We start from the raw sequence: 17,854 nt of genomic DNA on the forward strand, positions 1-17,854 counted from the left end.
GAGAAGAGTGAGATGTTCATCAGTGCCTATGATACACGACAACAATATTTTTTTATCATATATGATGCGACCGCGAGGTGTTTTTTTTTTTGTGTGTGTGTTTGTGCATGACTGACAAGATGAAGGGCTAAGAAGCCCGAATGATTATTAGCTCAGCAAGAGATTGTTGAGTTTATGTCCCCTACACGTACACGCCTTCTTATGGCGAATTGTGAGCAATGTACCTGGAAGTATGTTTGAGGAACTGTGTATAGTGAGCTCGAGCATTTGATGCTCCATTTTGATGCTCTTTTCGTAGCATTTGGAGAAGGTGGAGTGAATATATTTTTTGTTGTTCGATAACACAGACTACTTAGAAGTTGAACACTTAATGATATATCAGTAGGAGGATATTTAGTCGCTTCAAGTGTACCACAAGGACCATATACACAGTGTAAGTGGGGGTGGTATATAGATATTAATGGAGTAACGATTACCCGTGTGTATAGTAACAATTATAATTTCTACCCCCCCTTTTTTTAGAGGAAGTGTTACAAGTGTTATCGAATGGTGTTAAACATGAGTATACTAGCCCATGTTAGTTAGCTAGGTCCCATACTCGCCCTAAGTGAAAAGTGAGATGCAGAAGTGGTGTAAAAACGCACTGCAACAGTTGTAACAGTAGTAAGGGCGACTGAGTGGTTATTGATGTAAAGATATCACAGCAGGTTCATATCAGGAACCTGAGATATCCAATAAGGTACTTGTGTATGGATCTGAGAATCAAAATTCGTGTACACGAATGAGGAACTCAGTTGATGAGATATAAGTTAACGATGTTTTGAAGTTGTGAAGCCCTGAGGGTTGTTGTGTCCGAATAAAAACTACAGATTGGTTGAGATACTAGATCAGTAAGTGGCATGTGTGATTATATCTGACTCTGGTTTAACCCATGTGACAATGAATTATAAATGGTTAAAAGAATACATTTTGGCAAACACGTTTTTAATTTACCCATAACTCCAATGATCTTAGATATCTTTAACAATATATCATTCACATGTGTCTTCCATTTTAGATCACAGTCAATACTAATGCCTAAAAATTTTGTTGTCTTTACATTTGTTATTACATGGCCATCAATAAATACCTTCAATATTGTATTTATATCTTTCTTACGAGAGTTAAAAATCATCATATGCGTCTTTACATAATTCAGTTGTAACTTATTTACACTTATCCAATTGCTAACCTTACACAGTTCCATATTAATCATTTTAACCAAACATTCTACATTTTCATGTTTAAAAAAAAAACAAATTAGTACCATCAGCAAACAACAGTACATTCATAGCACTGGAAATATTTGATAAATCATTGATAAAAATCAAAAACAAAAGTGGACCTAATATTGACCCTTGAGGTACTCCACACACAATATTTTCATGTAAAGAATTATGATCAGAAAATACGGTAAATTGTTTTATTTCAAGCAAATAATTCCGTAACAATTCAAGTGTTACTCCGCGGATCCCATAAAAACATAATTTGTCCACTAATATTTTATGATTAATAGAATCAAATGTTTTTTTGAAATCCAGAAAAATCCCAACTATTATTTTTTATTCTCTATTGCTCTTGATGAATTAAACAAAAAAAGTCCAATAAAAAATGAGATGAAGAATGTTTAGCTCTAAATCCAAACTGCTTTTTATATAACATTCCATGTTTATCTTGGTAACCTTGTAATCTAACATACAGACACTTTTCAAATATTTTAGAAAACAAGGTTAATAATGAAATGGGCCTGTAATTTGAAAACACATCAATTGGTCCTGTCTTATGAATTTGGATTACCTTTGCTAACTTTAACTCCTTTGGTATTTGGCCTGTTTCAAGACACAGGTTAAAAATTGAACACAAAGGTATACATACTATATGAATTACTCTCTTAACTATCAATGACTTAACTTGATCATACCCTGGAGCCTTTCCATCTTTCAAAGCTAAAACGTAATCAATAATCTCTTTTTTATTTACAGGTTTAAAAACAGCAGTTTGATTATAATTTCCATGTTAAAAATCTCTGTGAGTATAAAATCCTTGCCTACAGCCTGAACAATCTTATTTCCAACATTAATGAAATAACGATTAAAATGTTGTGCTATTCAGTTTATCTTCAGGATTTTCTAATACTTTACCATCATGTTGAAACACCTTCTGTTGAACCCTCGATTTACGTACTTGTAATACATCATTAATCAACTTACAGGTCTTAGATATATCACCTTTTAAATTCTGAAATTTACAAAAATAATACTTTCGTTTGGCAGCTTTAACAGCATTGGTATATACATTACGAGATTTAAGGTAACATTCTTTTCGGTATTGGGAAGGGTTCTTAATATTTCTTGTACAACCTACCCCTTTTTTTTTAAACACTGTTTCTTCAGTTCATACGAATACCAAGGTTTATTAATTTGTTTTTTCTTAACACACTTCATTTGAAAACACATATCAAATGCATTACAATAAAACTCTATAAAGTCTGTATATAAATATTGTGGATCCCTACTGTCATTTTCTTTAAACATAACATTATATTCTTCTAATTGCTGCATACAATTACACATATTAACATCAATAACTTCATGCTGCATCTGCTGTTTATCAATACCACCATCATCAGAAACACCATTATCAAGTACATGTACATAAAAAATAGGCAAATGATCAGATATTTCTGTCACCATTATCCCAGAAAAAACACTTACATTATCATCATAATTTGAATAAATATTATCAATCAAAGTCATTTACTTATCCGTTATTCTTGTCGGTTTGTTTATCATAGGTAAGAATGAATGAGCATAAAATGTTTTTAAAAATTAATGTGAATAAGAACTAACATCAAGTTTCATCAGATCTATATTAAAATCTTCAAGCAATATACATTCCTTATGCTCTGAATTAACAACAGATAATATCTCTTTCAAATGATTAAGATAACCTTTTACAGATTTACAGGGTGGTCTGTAACACACACCGATAATTACATTTTTATAAGATTTATGTATTTCAATAAACAGAGTTTCACATTCATCATTGAATATACTAATATTATATCTGGTCTCATAACATATTTCACATCTTTTTTAATGGCAAGAGCTATTCCTCCTCCCTTCTTATCTATCCTTTCTTTACTGACAATATCATATCCACAAAAAGAATAATATTTTGCATTGTTAGAATCGAACCAAGTTTCTGTCAATGCAATAACATTAAAAGAACACTCAAGATAATCCAATAACAGTGCAATATCTTCATAATGCTTCGGTAAACTCCTACAATTAATATGAAAAACAGAAAATGATTTTTTTTTTTATATATTTACAGTTTTAAAATGCACTAAAATCAGCTTGGGTAAAATATTTTGAAGTATCATCATCAATATCGTCCTTTAAAAAATCCTTAATATCATTATCAACACACAAAAAAATCTGAATGCTGAGAATGCATTGTTTCAAAATTAAAAAAAAAAAATATTTATTGCGTTATAAAAATCAGTATCAGAGGAGTGCATATTAAAAGGCAATTCCTTACCAATGCATGCATGACAATACCAGGATGACCTTTCACTTTCACCAAGTTTTTCAAAGTCATCGAGTGAAAAATCAGGAATACATTCTACATGCACCAAATGGGAACATAAACTACAAAGCAGTGACTTCTTCAGAGAGAACAGGCTGTGAACATGTAACACACAGACATGAATTAAACATACTACAAACGGGAAAATGTCTTAATAGAAAATGAATAAATAAATACAGTGTCAAAAATATAATTTAAAAGGCATACACTATGCAAATACAATCATACACAGTTTATGCACAATCACAAAAACAAAACTTCATTTGTATTAGGGGGAAAAAGCAATTAAAAAAATAAGAGTTTATGTAAAAATATCCATACTGCAGGGAGTAATTATTTTTCAGATTAACAGAACATTAATTATACACTGATCTCAATATCTGTACAGTTGTACACGACAGCTCACAGGCTTCTTTAATAGGTGTTTGCCCGAAGTGATCAATTTTGTGATCATCTTTCCACCTGAGGCTTGGATTGAGGCAATGATTTTGCCATCCTGAGTACATGCTACTTTGACTTTTGGGTTTTTGTAGGTCTTTGTGTAGAGTTCTGCATTGTGGGGTGTCAGATCCTCTTGAATTGTGATCCCGGAGTTTTTGAGTTTTTTTTTTTTTTTTTTTTTTTTTTTTTACGTGCTTTGATGAGTTCAGATCGCTTCCTGTAGGAGTAGAGCAGAACTTTGCGATTATGGATCGGTGGTGTTTATCATCCCTTGAGCGCTTTCCGGTTCAATGTGAGCGATCGATGTCATTTCGCGTTATGGGGACGCCAAGTTTACACAATAAACTTACTCATCTTCCGGCACAAGACTATAATATCACAAGGTTACCCAGTTGACAAGAGCCACCCAACCACATTCGTCTCATATACCACACTCGAAAACTGAATCGCATCGCCATTTGTTCTTTCCGATAGCAGTAAGGAGCTGGAATTCCCTGTCCTTGAACATTGCTGCAGCGCCATCTGTGGGAGCATTCCGTAACCGGCTAACGGTTCATCACAGTGGCTAGTCTGTCTTTGTTCTCCATAATGTGTGCTTGTAAATATCTTTAAATAAACAGTATTATAATGTAAATAAAACAGTCTGCAAGAATCTTCATCTTATGGTAAGGTGCAGACTGAACCAAGCGAAGAAGAAGGAGAAGACATGATTAAAGTTTGTCAGTAAATTGTTTGCAATGGCTTGATCTTGTGTCTTAGGATTGGGATCTATACACATGTACATTGTACATAGATGATGATGATGAAAACAAATACATTTTTATCGGACAACATCCATAGCAGCCCGCAGGCTGAATTGCAGATATTTTACGTGAGTGAGTGTGAGAACATTGGAGTATAATATAGAAAAAAAAAAGATGGATTAAAAAGAAAAAAACAAAAAAAAATATCAGGGTTAAATATTGCACAATAAAAGCAAAGATCATAAATAATGGCCATGTCATGTACCTCCACATGAGTATCTATTCCAAAGTATAAACTTGATAACAAAAACATACAACAGATTAAACAAATCAAATTAAACTTACTCCAATACTGAAATCAGATGCTTAACACATTTTGCTCGTTGTACATAATGCACGTAAAATGACCATGAAAACTACAGAGCCAAGTGTGAGAAGAGAGAGTGTGTGGAGAGAGAGAGGGAGATAGAGAGAGGGAGAAAGGGAGAGAGAGAAAGGAAAAGAGAGAGAGAGACGGGGAGAGAGAAAGGTAGGTAGAAATGATTCAAAACTTAATTGAGACCTGAAACAAATTTCCGAATTACATATCGTTAATTATTACGCTGAGAATAATACATTAAAATAGAACACTAATTCGTTAACACTATAATTCAAATTACAATAACATTAATAAGAGGAATATATATGCAACCATTTATCATGAAATGTCGTTAGAAATATGAATAAAATTTGTGACTAATGAAGAATAAACATCCATCCCGCGTTTATAAACCAGATTATACTTTATTAAAAATACATCACAGTACCACATCGTCGCTGGGGCGACAAGACCTTGTATCTCAAATTTTGGTATAAATGACTTTCTCAGACTATTGGTCAGACAATTAGTCAAGCGACGTCCCGTTCAAGTTTCAGCTGCCCCAACCCCAAAATAAGGTCACCATGGCATGCCAAAGGAAAAAACAAAACAAAAAAAATCCCACTGTATGTGGGTGCCTCGGCCACCATGACCCCTTTCCCAAACATTTGACATTGCAAATACAAAATTAATAGTACGTAATCTGATCCTGCCATCCCAATCACGACATACTGATTAATACATAATTCATTTTGAAAATGATTTCATTGGTGATTGTGATTTTTAGAATGCTTGATAATAATTCTAGAGACTTACAAAAAAAAAGATTAGAGCCTCTTCAACTCACGCGAAATCAAATTCATATCACATTTTAGTCATTTTATATAATGCACGTAATGCCCGTCTAGGTTGTAGAACATAGTATGCAACTGGAGAAAGAGAGAGAGAGAGAGAGAGAGAGAGAGAGAGAGAGAGATAAATAAAAAGAAAGTGAGGGGGTGAGTGAGGGGGGGGGGGAGGGGGGAGAGAGAAAGGTTTAGAAAAGTTGCAAAATGGAGATGTATTCAGGATATACAAAAACATATTACGAACTGAAACAAACAAGCTTCAGCTTAATTTTTAATTCAAGGTAAAACATCATCAGAAATTATCACACATTCACACTGTCTGGTATACAATAACCGAAAGATATATTTTACATAATATAATGATATTTTGTCTTCACATTGTGTTATATTGAAAATTTTATCACATTATGGTAATTGTAAAATAAAAATCATACGAAATTCTTTTAGTATTCAACCTTACCAACATGCAACTTATCAATCTGAAAACATATTCAAATGTCTCCTCTCTGAATTATATACCTTTGGTGTGAGTTATAATGTGAACACAGAACAATAATAAAATTACCTGTACAATACAAGTACCACTTGAAAAACTTTAAACAACCAGAATCTCAAGCTGAGTTTTGAATATTTGTTAAATAAGTCATTTACACTGCTCCTGTAACATTCAGTCGTGCACTTGATCTCCCTGAGTTTGTTGCTATGACTAACGGCTCTGTAGCTGCTCTGTGTTGGCGGAAACCAGTCTGGAAACCTCGCATTGAGTGAGGCAGCGAACATCAGACACAACTGATCTCTTCTATCACAGAGTGAAGTGATGTTGCGCATCACACAGACCTCCTTAAATGATTAGTACCTATTACCCAAGATTATACGGAGCGCTCTTTTTTAAACCATTTCGATGGCGTTACTTTGTTTATTAGTATTGTTTTAGATGAATACCACACTTGTACGCAATACTCTAGGACTGGTCTGATGTAGCTAGTGAAGATGGCTAGTATGTCTCCAGATGGCGCCCTGTATCGTTTCATAACGCGGAGTACGTAGAGCTTCCTTGCAGCTCGCTTGACAATGTCGTTGACATGCAAATCCTAACGAAGATTGCTTTTAATAGGAAACCCAAGGAGCTTGACCTTGTTTCTTATTTTCTTTTAATACATTATCGTTCAGCTTAAGCTTGAGGGGCGGGAGTGGTGCTTTGGTGAACGACACGCATCACTTTACATTTCGAAGGGTTGAGTTTCATCTCCGCTTTGGCACACCACCTACTGAGTTCCGTGAGTATGTCCGGGACTCGTTTTTTTTTTTTACGGCACAGATTGGGGACCCTAACCCTAACCCTAACCCTAACCCTAATCCTAACCATAACACTAACCCTCAAACCCTAACCCTAACCATAACCCTAAACCCTAACCCTAACCCAACGTGTTTCCCATAGGTTTAATACCCGCCATGCCCCAATCATTCTGTGCCGTCTAAAAAAAAAAAAAAAAAAAAAAAAAAAAAAACCACGCGTCCGGGTCTACCCTTGCAGAATTGATTTTCCTATTCAGAGCAATGGTCATGTCATCTACGTACTTCCAACGCTCTACTAGAGGTGTCTCCTGGAATTCATCGTTGATCATTGCGAGGAATACATGTATAAGACATGTTTCAGGCTTCCATCTTTTTCTTGGTTAATGTTGGTTTCTTCGATAATAACCTATATGAAGAGCTTGCTTCCAAAAGGCGCTAAATCCATTGAAAATGATAGATTTATATCTTTGGAAGCAAGCTCTTCATTTGTTAAGCTATTCATTCTTGCCATTTTAATATGATCATAATGTTATCACTTTTTTCTGTTAATATTTTGATTCGTCCCCCTCTGCAGATTCAAGATCTGCACTTGATTTTTGATGACAGCATTCAGGACGATTCCCACTATCAATTCTCAATGGGAGATGACTCGGCCAAATGGGTGTTTGCTATGCCACGTCTTTCGAGTTTCAGTCTGAATTGTCCCTACCTGCCCGATACTTTCCTCTCAACAGCCGTCACCTCAGCATCATCCTGTCAGGTTTGTAATATTCTACTGTGCATATGTAATGTGTCATTTGCTGTTGGAAGCGTAGTATGCTTCCAACATGTAGACTACCAAGTGTGGATAAGGACTTTTGAAGCCCTTATCCTCGCTCGGTAGTTTATATTGTAATTCATAAATCATTTTCAACGTTTCGTTGATCATAATTATCTAATGACTTAAACTGTCCATTTTATGCAGTTTACACTATTGCCTAATTTGATTCCATTTGATTTTGATCATGTTTTTTTCTTATTTCTTTCGCATGTTTTTTTTTTTTTTTTTTTTTTTTTTTTTTTTTAGATGCCATTTTGCGTGTTTGTAGAGCTGCATTTTCCGAAGTTTCTATTGTCTACATATAGCCACAATCAAGCGTGAAACACCAAAATGCATCTTCTTTGGAATGATTTCCAGTGTCATATTTTGGTACAACTCATTGTAGGCGGAAAAGACTTTTGAATTGGAAATGTCTTGTGGCCATTGAGTAGGCCTACCTCCATTTCACAAAGTCTTGTGACTCTTATAGCAGAAACCCTCTGGAGTTACTAGCAGTGATTGTCCGTTACTAATGTGACAATGCTGGTAATGATTATAACACCCAAACGTGTGCCAGTTAACACTTGTTTTGTTTTAGGGATTGTCATTTGTAATGAGAAAAAAAACAGTGTTCTACAGACTTACCACACATACACTGCTTCCTCTTCAGTAGCTTATGATAATAAAATACATTTATGACGCGCTGTAGCTATCATGACTGATACTCTCGGCTCATGAGAGCCTGTAAGATTCAACACGTGTTGGGTACACATGAGCAGCTAATTAATAGTACAACCCTTCAAATCCAATCCATGTCCAATATTACATAAAATGAACAAAAACTACTATTGCCATTGCTTTCAAATTTCCGTATTTGAAGAAAAGGGACTACGTCTTCCGAAATACTAAGAGTAGACAGTCAGCATTGCTGAGCAAAACAATTCACTTTTCTTCTTGTTTTTCGTGTGCGAGTCATACGATTATAGTAATCATAATTGTGACCCTGCACCTCAAAACAAACAAAAAGTCGCCAGACATGAATTTTTAATTAAGACCATATTCTGAAAGAGCAGACTTTAAGCTTTAAAATGATGTATAACTCAAAACAAATGGACTCTCCTAACCTATCTAAATATTGGAAAGAAAACACAAACTCAGGAAAAGTGTGAACTGAGAAAAGAGGCTCAGAAGTACAGTGTCTATTCAAGTGCTTAATCTTTACCAAACCGTGCTGGCTGTGTGATGAATGGGACAAAAAACAGGAAGTAAACCACCAGAGTAATAACAATGAAGGGATTATCAGATTAAACTTAAATTAAGCATGCCTCATTAGCACATTCTGTCCGTAATTAATGCCAACTTTCAAAGCAGGAGCCCTATCTTTTCAAAATGTATTAGAGTTGAAAGTGAAGAGTGTGGACAAGGTTTTTCAGAAATGAAAAAGGGATTCTAAAGACACACCTAATCACACTATTCTACCAAAAATGTTCGAGGTAAACTGCTAAAAAAACACACTTTCCTGCTCGTTTTATGATACCAAATTTTAGCATAATGTAAAAGAAGACCCGCTCTTTCAGAAAATATGAAAAAGTCAAGTTTGGCTAGGTTGACCAATTTCACTTATTTTCAGTCCTCACGCAAAATCAGTGTGTGCGACTTTATGTTCGTTTTGAGGTGCACTGTCACAATTAATGTAAGGTATTTCAGCTTATCTCTACTCTAAAATGGATACAGAAACATGAGCATACAGTGAAATAGGCTGGTATACATCGAATGACGTCATTTCCCACCAGAGCTACTCATTATTCCTAGGTTTTTGACCTTCATTTGTCTTGTTCGTGGCTTGAAGGTCAATATCAGGGCCATTTTAAATGGATGCAAGCCCACCATAGTTTGAACAACTGAGATTCACAATAGGTTATTAGGGGGACAAAAATGTTAGATTTTAAGGTTTCAGTTTCTCGAATGAAAAATCACCGCCAAAGAAAAAAAAAGAAGAAAACAAAACAAAAAACCTACAACAACAACAACAACAACAACAACAACAACAACAACAACAAAACGATAAAGTGTCGAGCCCTGTAGTATGTATAATTATGTGACCCGCTACAACAAAAGGAATCCTAAAATCGCTGACGGGTGAGACAAGAAAATGGAGTTTGAAGGCAGATCATCAAAATCCGTCAAAACGCTCGGATTTCTGTGTTTGACCTAATTTTGTAGTCTATTATATGTTCTATCATCTATCTATCGAAATCTCGAAGCTAAATGATCAAAGGAAAGACAAGAAAATAGCGTGTTTTTTTTTTTCTGGGCCATGGTTTTCCGTTTTTCAACGGAACAGAAGCGTGTCCGAAGATTTGGATTTTATAGCGCTGCAGCTTGACTCCGCCCCTAGCAACGAGGAAGTGATCTCATTGGTCAGTGTGGCATCTTGGTTACTGATTGGTTGTGCGTCGGCAACTTGAAAACTTTAAACAGCCAATCTAAAGCTGAGTTAAGAATCATTGTCAAATTAGTCATTGCATTGTAGCGTTTAGTCCTGCACTTGCTATGTCTTAGGGTTTTGTAGCTGCTCTGGTTCGGCTGAAACCAGTCTGGAAATCTTGCATAGAGTGAGTCAGCGAACCTCAGACACAACTGATCTCTTCTATCACAGAGTGAAGTAATGTTACACATCACACAGGCCTCCTTATATGATTGATACCTATTACCCAAGATTATACGGAGCGCTCTTTTCTGAACCTTTCAATGGCGTTACTTTGTTTATTCGTTATGGATGGGTGCCATACCAGTACACAATACTCTAGGACTGGTCTGATGTAGCTAGTGAAGATGGTTCGTGGGTCTTCAGATGGCGCCCTGTATCGTTTCATGACGCGGAGTACGTGAGAGCATCCTCGACAATGTCGTCAATATGCAAATCTCAACGGAGGTTGCTTTGAATAGGAACACCAAGGAACTTGACCTCGTTTATCATTTTCTTCCAATACGTTGACGTTCAGCTTAACCTAGTCAATAGAGGGGTGGAAGAGGTGTTTTGGTGAACGCAACACGCATCACTTTACTTGTCGAAGGGTTGAGTTTCATCTCCGCTTCTGCACACGTGTACCTTGAGTATGTCCGGGACTACCCTTGCAGAGTTGATTTTCCTATTCTCAGCAATGGTCCTGTCATCTCCGTATTTCCGACGGTCTACTAGAGGTGTCTACTGGAGTACATCGTCGATCATTGCGAAAAATACATGTATAAGACATGTTTCAGGCTTCCACCTTTGTCTTGGTTAATGTTGGTTTCTTTGATATTATGAAGAGCTTGCTTCCAAAAGGCGCTAAATCCATTGAAAAATGATAGATTTATCTCTTTTGAAGCAAGCTCTTCATTATTAAGTTATTCACTCTTGCCATTTTGACATGATTATATTATATCGCTTTTTTTCTATTGAATCATCCCCCTATGCAGATTCAAGATCTGCACTTGATATTTGGCAGAATTCAAGACGATTCACAGTATCAGTCCTCGATGGGAGATGACTTGGCCAAATGGGTGTTTGCTATGCCACGTCTTTCGAGTTTCAGTCTGAAATGTCCCTACCTGCCCGATACTTTCCTTTCAACAGCCGTCACCTCTGCATCATCGTGCCAGGTATGTAATCTTTTACTGTGCATTATGTAATGTGTCATTTGCTGTTGGAAGTGTGGTAGGCTTCAAACATGTAGATTACAACGGTAACTGAGGGAGTGAAACTTAACTCAACTTAATTTGTGGACAGCCTAACTTGATAATCATTTGAGGCATGCTAATGAAACTTTACATGATATGTGTATGAGTGGACGAAGTTTTGCCTGTCAACTTTTGCTCATGGTTGAAGGTCAAAGGTCAGGGTCAAAGTCTTAGAAATAAACTTTTCTCCAGTATCTATACAACGCTTGAATGTATTTTCTTAGACTTACTGTTTACATGTATTACCAGGGACCATGATGTTAAAGGTGGAAATTCAAGTGAAAAATATATATATTTTTTCTCCATACTTCAGAAATGGCTCATGAAACCTAGTACATTATGCAAATAGACCAATTCGGGTTCGTTGAGGGCAGCAGACAAGTTGCGGTTACAGGGTGCAGCCATTAAGTCTAGCTGCGGTGTCCTACCCCCCATCCGCCCACCCCCAGGGCAGCAGACACAGCTGAGCAGACAACATTGCACACGCGCGCTGCATTGCGACTGTCCGTGAGCGTGCATCGGGAGGGGGGGGGGGGGGGGGGGCAGTCGTGAACACCGCAATAATGGCGCTGCCCATGCTGATAGAGGTCCACAATACACAAAACGCCACTTAGAACCGGTCTATATAATGCTGCCTGTCAATGATTTTCTGGGGAATTTTGATGTCATGGAGTCAAAAGTCAGGTATCTAAGATTAAAATGCTGAACATACTCCCAACAAGATGATTTCAAAACAAATTTAGCCATCCAATTAAATTGTAATGTCAATTCAATGTACTGAGTGGCCGGCATTTATACAAGCTTGTTTTTTTTTTTTTTTTTTTTTTCAAAGTAGGTCCTTCTTTTCCATTAACGCAATTATTTTAAATAGTTATTAGTTTCATTCATAGTATGCATTTTTTGTAATACATTGAACGTTTTTAATTTGTTTAACAACAAACATATTTTTTAAATAAAATTTCATTTCATTGAAAAAAAAATGAAACAGAAATGGGACCTAGGTCAAGGACAGTAAACTCTCAAAACATTCATGACAGTCTTGTCATGTCCTTTCATTTCATTTTTTTTTTTCTTTTTGCTTGTCAATTACCGTCTAAAATTGCCAAGATGTTATCTAAACCTATTCGTAGAACCATGTGATATGGCGGAGGCATACCAGTCGCCATAGCGCCTTTTCTAGTTTTTTTCCTTTGTTTTCATTACTTTTTTTTTTTACTTTTACAGATCAGCGAACTTTCCTTGGAATCTTTCGAACAGTACTCCAACTTAGTCTCAGAGTCAGGAGCAGCACACTTGGCTGAAATTCTGTGTCGTCTGCCCAATCTTACACGTGCCAATCTTAACCGGGTTAAACTGCCAAGGACATTCTTCACGACAATTTCCTCACAGGCTTCTCGCTGTAAAGTAAGAATCAGTTATAGAAATTTGCTCATCATTTGTTCAAGATGAGGAAGGGGGGGGGGGAGGGGAGGGGAGGGGAGGGGAGTTTATAACCACCTTATTAAAAGGGTGATATTCCAATTTAATGCAGAACGTAAAGCCGTTGCAAGGGCAATGATGTTTTCAGATAATATTTTGTTTTGCACAAGGATAAGATTATCATTTATCACACAAGGAAATTCAAAATAAAAACATCATAATTATTTGAAGCATCACCATTATAAATCATGTTAATGTTTATCATTTCCCACCCGACAATAATAAGATTCAGATGACAAGCCCTAAACTATAGAGGTTAACTTCGACGTGCGTCAACACTACGAGGTTAAATACCTGCCCCTTTGAGTGCGCTGATTTTTGTGTCCACACCTTGCTTAACTACGAGTGGGGACCCCCGGGGCTCGTGGTTAGAGCGCTAACCGTAAGATTTCTCGTGGCTCTTAACATCGAGCTAACCTCGAGGTTAGCTAACTACGAGTGCGTCTTCACGGTCCCTAACTACAAGCTTAACATCGAGGTTTCCTATCCTCGAGGTTAAGGATTGTCGTCTGAACGTAACTAATGTAGCCGTACATTGTACCAGGACTTTTGACAGGAAAACTTTTAAAATGACAAATGATATTTTCTGCAGTGGAGGTGGTTGCGCCATTCCTTATTAACAAGGAAACCCAACCAGTATGATACAAGCTATGTTGCTATGAATCCATTTCTTTCAGGGAAATAAGAATTGGTAAATAGTGATAACGATGTGTCCTTTTGATTATCTTCATCATGTTACAGGTGGAGTCCATCACCATCAATGACAAGCCATTAAGATCTTTCCTGAGTGATAATCAAGGAGGCATACAGGTATAATATTTTGGTATTACTTTTTTCTTTTTCTCACTCTATTGTTTTCTCAATTATGAGATTATTAATAATCATATATGTGATATTCATGAAGTGTAGTTATTGGTGGCCTAGCATTACCTTAGTGGGACATCTGGGTGGAAGCAGAGAAAAGGTCACAAGAAGAACATCGAAGAGATTTACTATAGGAAGTTCTTTCAAGAGTATGACGTCTTATCTTAATCCAGTTCAATCTTATTCAGCAGTACGTAATAGTGAACAGTGAGGAGAAACAAGAGGGAGGTAGAATTAATCTGCTGCGAAGAATGTAGAATCAAGTTAAAGGACATCAGCAATGTGCTCTACACTCTGATCTTATACGATAGGGTCTTTTAGTACTATCACATATTGATACATAGATATTTTATTCCGAGGTTATGTCGGTAATTTTAGCGACAAAAAAAAAACAAAAACAAACAAACAACAACAACAAACAAACCAAAACAAAACAAACAAAAACCACCTGAACTTAAAGAAATGCTTTGAATTCCAACATGATAAGTAATTTGATATGAAGTGAAAGAAAAAAAAGATGCACATTAGGGGTTTGGGTGTGAAAAATGTCTCAAAAGTAGGCCTAATGCTTGATGATTTGTTTTTAACCACTCATCTCTGTTTTCGGGTAAGACCTAGGCATTGCAGGCTATCGGGAAGTATTGATACCAACGCGCCTTCCATGTCGTCGCGCAAACAATTCACCCTTCGCGAGCTTGCGGCGTACGTTGCTGCCTGGACATGGTGAAGAAAGATGAAGTTAGTCATCTAATGTCTGAGGTGCTGTCAGATTCCCGCAAACGAGGATACTAACTTTAATATTAGAATTTGTAGGCAGCATACGTCGTCAAGGATCAATTGTTTCGAGCGACATGTATGCAACATCGCATATTCGAGTAAAATGCAGTGCCTAAGTGCGCTGGCGATAAACTTGTTCGGATGTTTCCGCAATACTTTCTATTGAATGAACACCAATGACAAGGATGAAGGCCCGTTTACACCGAGCACGGTACTGGCGACGGGCCGGGTTTTTGCAATGGTGTACCAAAAAAGGAACTATGTCTGTTTCTGTTCTCCGTGCCGGATTTGGTACCGGGTCTATATAAAAAATAAAACCTTATCGACCCGGTTCGAGCCATGGAGACCCGCACTGACCCTCATCGTAACCCTTGTCAATTCCTGATGGGGCTACGATACGGCGGTGAAAATTCTTTGGTCATGTTCAAAATTTTCTCCCGGATTTCAATGCAGCATTGATATCCGAATTGATCCGGTTCGAACCGCATTGACTTGCATCGACCCACTGCAACCCGCAGCGTAAAACCGCATGGACCCTTGCCGTATATCGCATTGCCTTGATGCAACGGATGACAATGTTTACATCCGGGTCGGTCGTTACGGGTTGAAGCGGGTTGACACCCTGGTCAATAGGGGTCGAAAAGGATTCAGTAAAGGCTTTAAAGCGGATTTTTATACGGTTCGATATTGGTCTCTATGGCTCGAACCGGGTCGATACGATTTTAATCCCTTATGGACCTGGTTCAAAATCCGGCCATGTGTGACTGTAGCATAAATTACCCTCCATTCCGGGACTAATCCAGCTCATTTTACTCGGATCAAATCCATTCTGTGACCCGGCCATGTGTGACTCTAGCATAAGGGTTCGTTAACCGCGCGTTGTATACCTTTATGCAACGGCCCGGCTTAAAACCCACATAATGTGGCTGATTAGAATTTGCTTCAATAACGAAAAAAAAAAAGAAGAGAAAAATGTGTCATTTAGGTTGATCGAAAAATGTTCTATGTTTCCCTTTAATTGAAGACTAATCCTTTCTCTTCGTAATGTCAAAATTTTGCGGCTCATAACGAAACTGAAATAGAGGTATTAAAAGTTTTATTGGACCATTATTTTCCTTTTTTGGACAGGCTGCAGCTTTTAGTGGGAAATTGATACTTCTGCGCAGTTCGCCTATGTGACTCTGTATCACAATCCTCTTTTCTTCCTTTTCTATGTAAACTTTCCTTTCTAACGCTTTCTTATGTAATAAAGGGAGTGTCTAGTACTGGTTGAGGTGGGGGTTCAGGTTTATTGCATTCCTATAGTGAGATAAGGAGAAAAATCTTATGAAATATGAAACAGCATTTAATTTTAAGAAGGCTTCAATGTTTGTTGATGAAAATTGGTTTCAAATGGCTGAGATATCCAAAAAAAAGTGATATTGATAAAAGGCGCAGGCCACGCATTTAATTAGAATCTCTTTGTTTCACCTTGTTTTTTGATATCTCAGCCATTTCAAAACCCATTTTCATCAAATAAACTTTTGATACCCTTTAGAAGTACATGCTCTTTGACATCTCATAGAGTGGTTTCCGAATATTTCGCAAAACGTTAAAGCTAGATCCTCACCTCAACCAGAACTGTACACGCCCTTTAAGGGGTTGAGGTGGTCCAACTTTGGCAAGGTATATATAATTTTAAAGCTTATTTCTGACTCTGTTATTGTAAAGATGGGGAAATTCGATTGTGGCCTACTTTTGTAAGATTTCGAACTGGCAGTCTTTCATTTGGATTAGACGAACATTAACCAGTCCTCTACTACCCGTCATTCTATTCAATCTCCTCTCACTCTCCAACAGACACCCTATGATGACAGCAGCTCAGAAGACGAGAGCAGCCAAGAATCAGACCAAGGTTCTGGGCAAGAAAAGTTACCAGCTCCGGACGAATGTGAAACAAACAGCTAAATGGAAGTATGTGACTATTCGAGGAGTTGGTTTCTTGAAAGGACCAGGACAGCAAAGGACACATGCAAGAGGAAGAAGGGAACAAGCAAGATAAAGAAATCAATGCAGGAGAGGGGAACAAACCAAGGCTAAACGTCATAAGAAGAAGAGACAAAAGCTCTTTGGAGAATCTTCTTCTTACTTGTGGTTTTTTAGGTGATACGCTATCAGCGTATCACCTATTGTGATTGTCAAAATCTCTCTTTATTAGGTGATACGCTATCAGTGATTGTGATTGTCAAAATCTCTCTTTATTAGGTGATACGCTTTTAGCGTATCTCCTATTGTGTTTGTCAAAATCTTCCTTTCTTTCTTTTTATTAGGTGATACGCTTTTAGCGTATCACCTATTGTGATTGTCAAAATCTGTCTTTTTTCTTATTAGGTGATACGCTTTTAGCGTATCACCTATTGTGATTGTCAAAATCTGTCTTTTTTCTTATTCTTCTTTCTTTCTGGCCTATTTTGTGTCGTCAATATCTCAAGAATGACATTACGGAGTAACATGACATTTTCAGTCAACATGTCTCATGACAATATCTAGCCACAATAAGGTTTTCATGACAGTAACGTATCTATGACGTCATCTAGGCGCCATTTTGTGATTTTCGGACCATGTTACATGATTGATCATAACTTCATAACTAAAGGTCCTTTCTGTATCAGTTTTTGTGGACATAAAGTTCAGGTCACGCTCTATCTTTCCTTCTCTGATGCTAATTACCTAGGACGTCATCTAGGACGCGTAAGCGCGCGTCAAACATTTAAAAGGCTCAAAACAACTTTCCAATGGGAAATCTCGAAGTTTCAGACAATTTTAAGCGTTTCAAACAATTTTGCGCGTGCGCGTCCGTCCGCGCATTTTCGCGCGCACAGCGCGTCAGTAACATGAAAATGCACATTTTTTGACT

At 37.1% G+C, this 17,854-nt stretch overlaps 1 protein-coding gene across 1 annotated transcript in view; it reads left to right on the forward strand.

Annotated features, from left to right (window-relative positions):
* LOC140236272 (uncharacterized) overlaps positions 1 to 16,905 on the forward strand; it is an 80,468-nt gene extending 63,563 nt beyond the window's left edge. Inside the window, 4 exon segments of the mRNA XM_072316229.1 lie at positions 11,578 to 11,760; positions 13,063 to 13,242; positions 14,059 to 14,127; positions 16,798 to 16,905. Of these exon segments, the coding sequence (XP_072172330.1) occupies positions 11,578 to 11,760; positions 13,063 to 13,242; positions 14,059 to 14,127; positions 16,798 to 16,905 (540 nt within the window).
* The last annotated feature ends 949 nt before the right edge of the window (positions 16,906 to 17,854 follow it).

The sequence above is a fragment of the Diadema setosum genome, chromosome 12 (genome assembly GCF_964275005.1).
Source record: "Diadema setosum chromosome 12, eeDiaSeto1, whole genome shotgun sequence".
In the NCBI taxonomy this organism is placed as follows: Eukaryota; Metazoa; Echinodermata; class Echinoidea; order Diadematoida; family Diadematidae; genus Diadema; species Diadema setosum.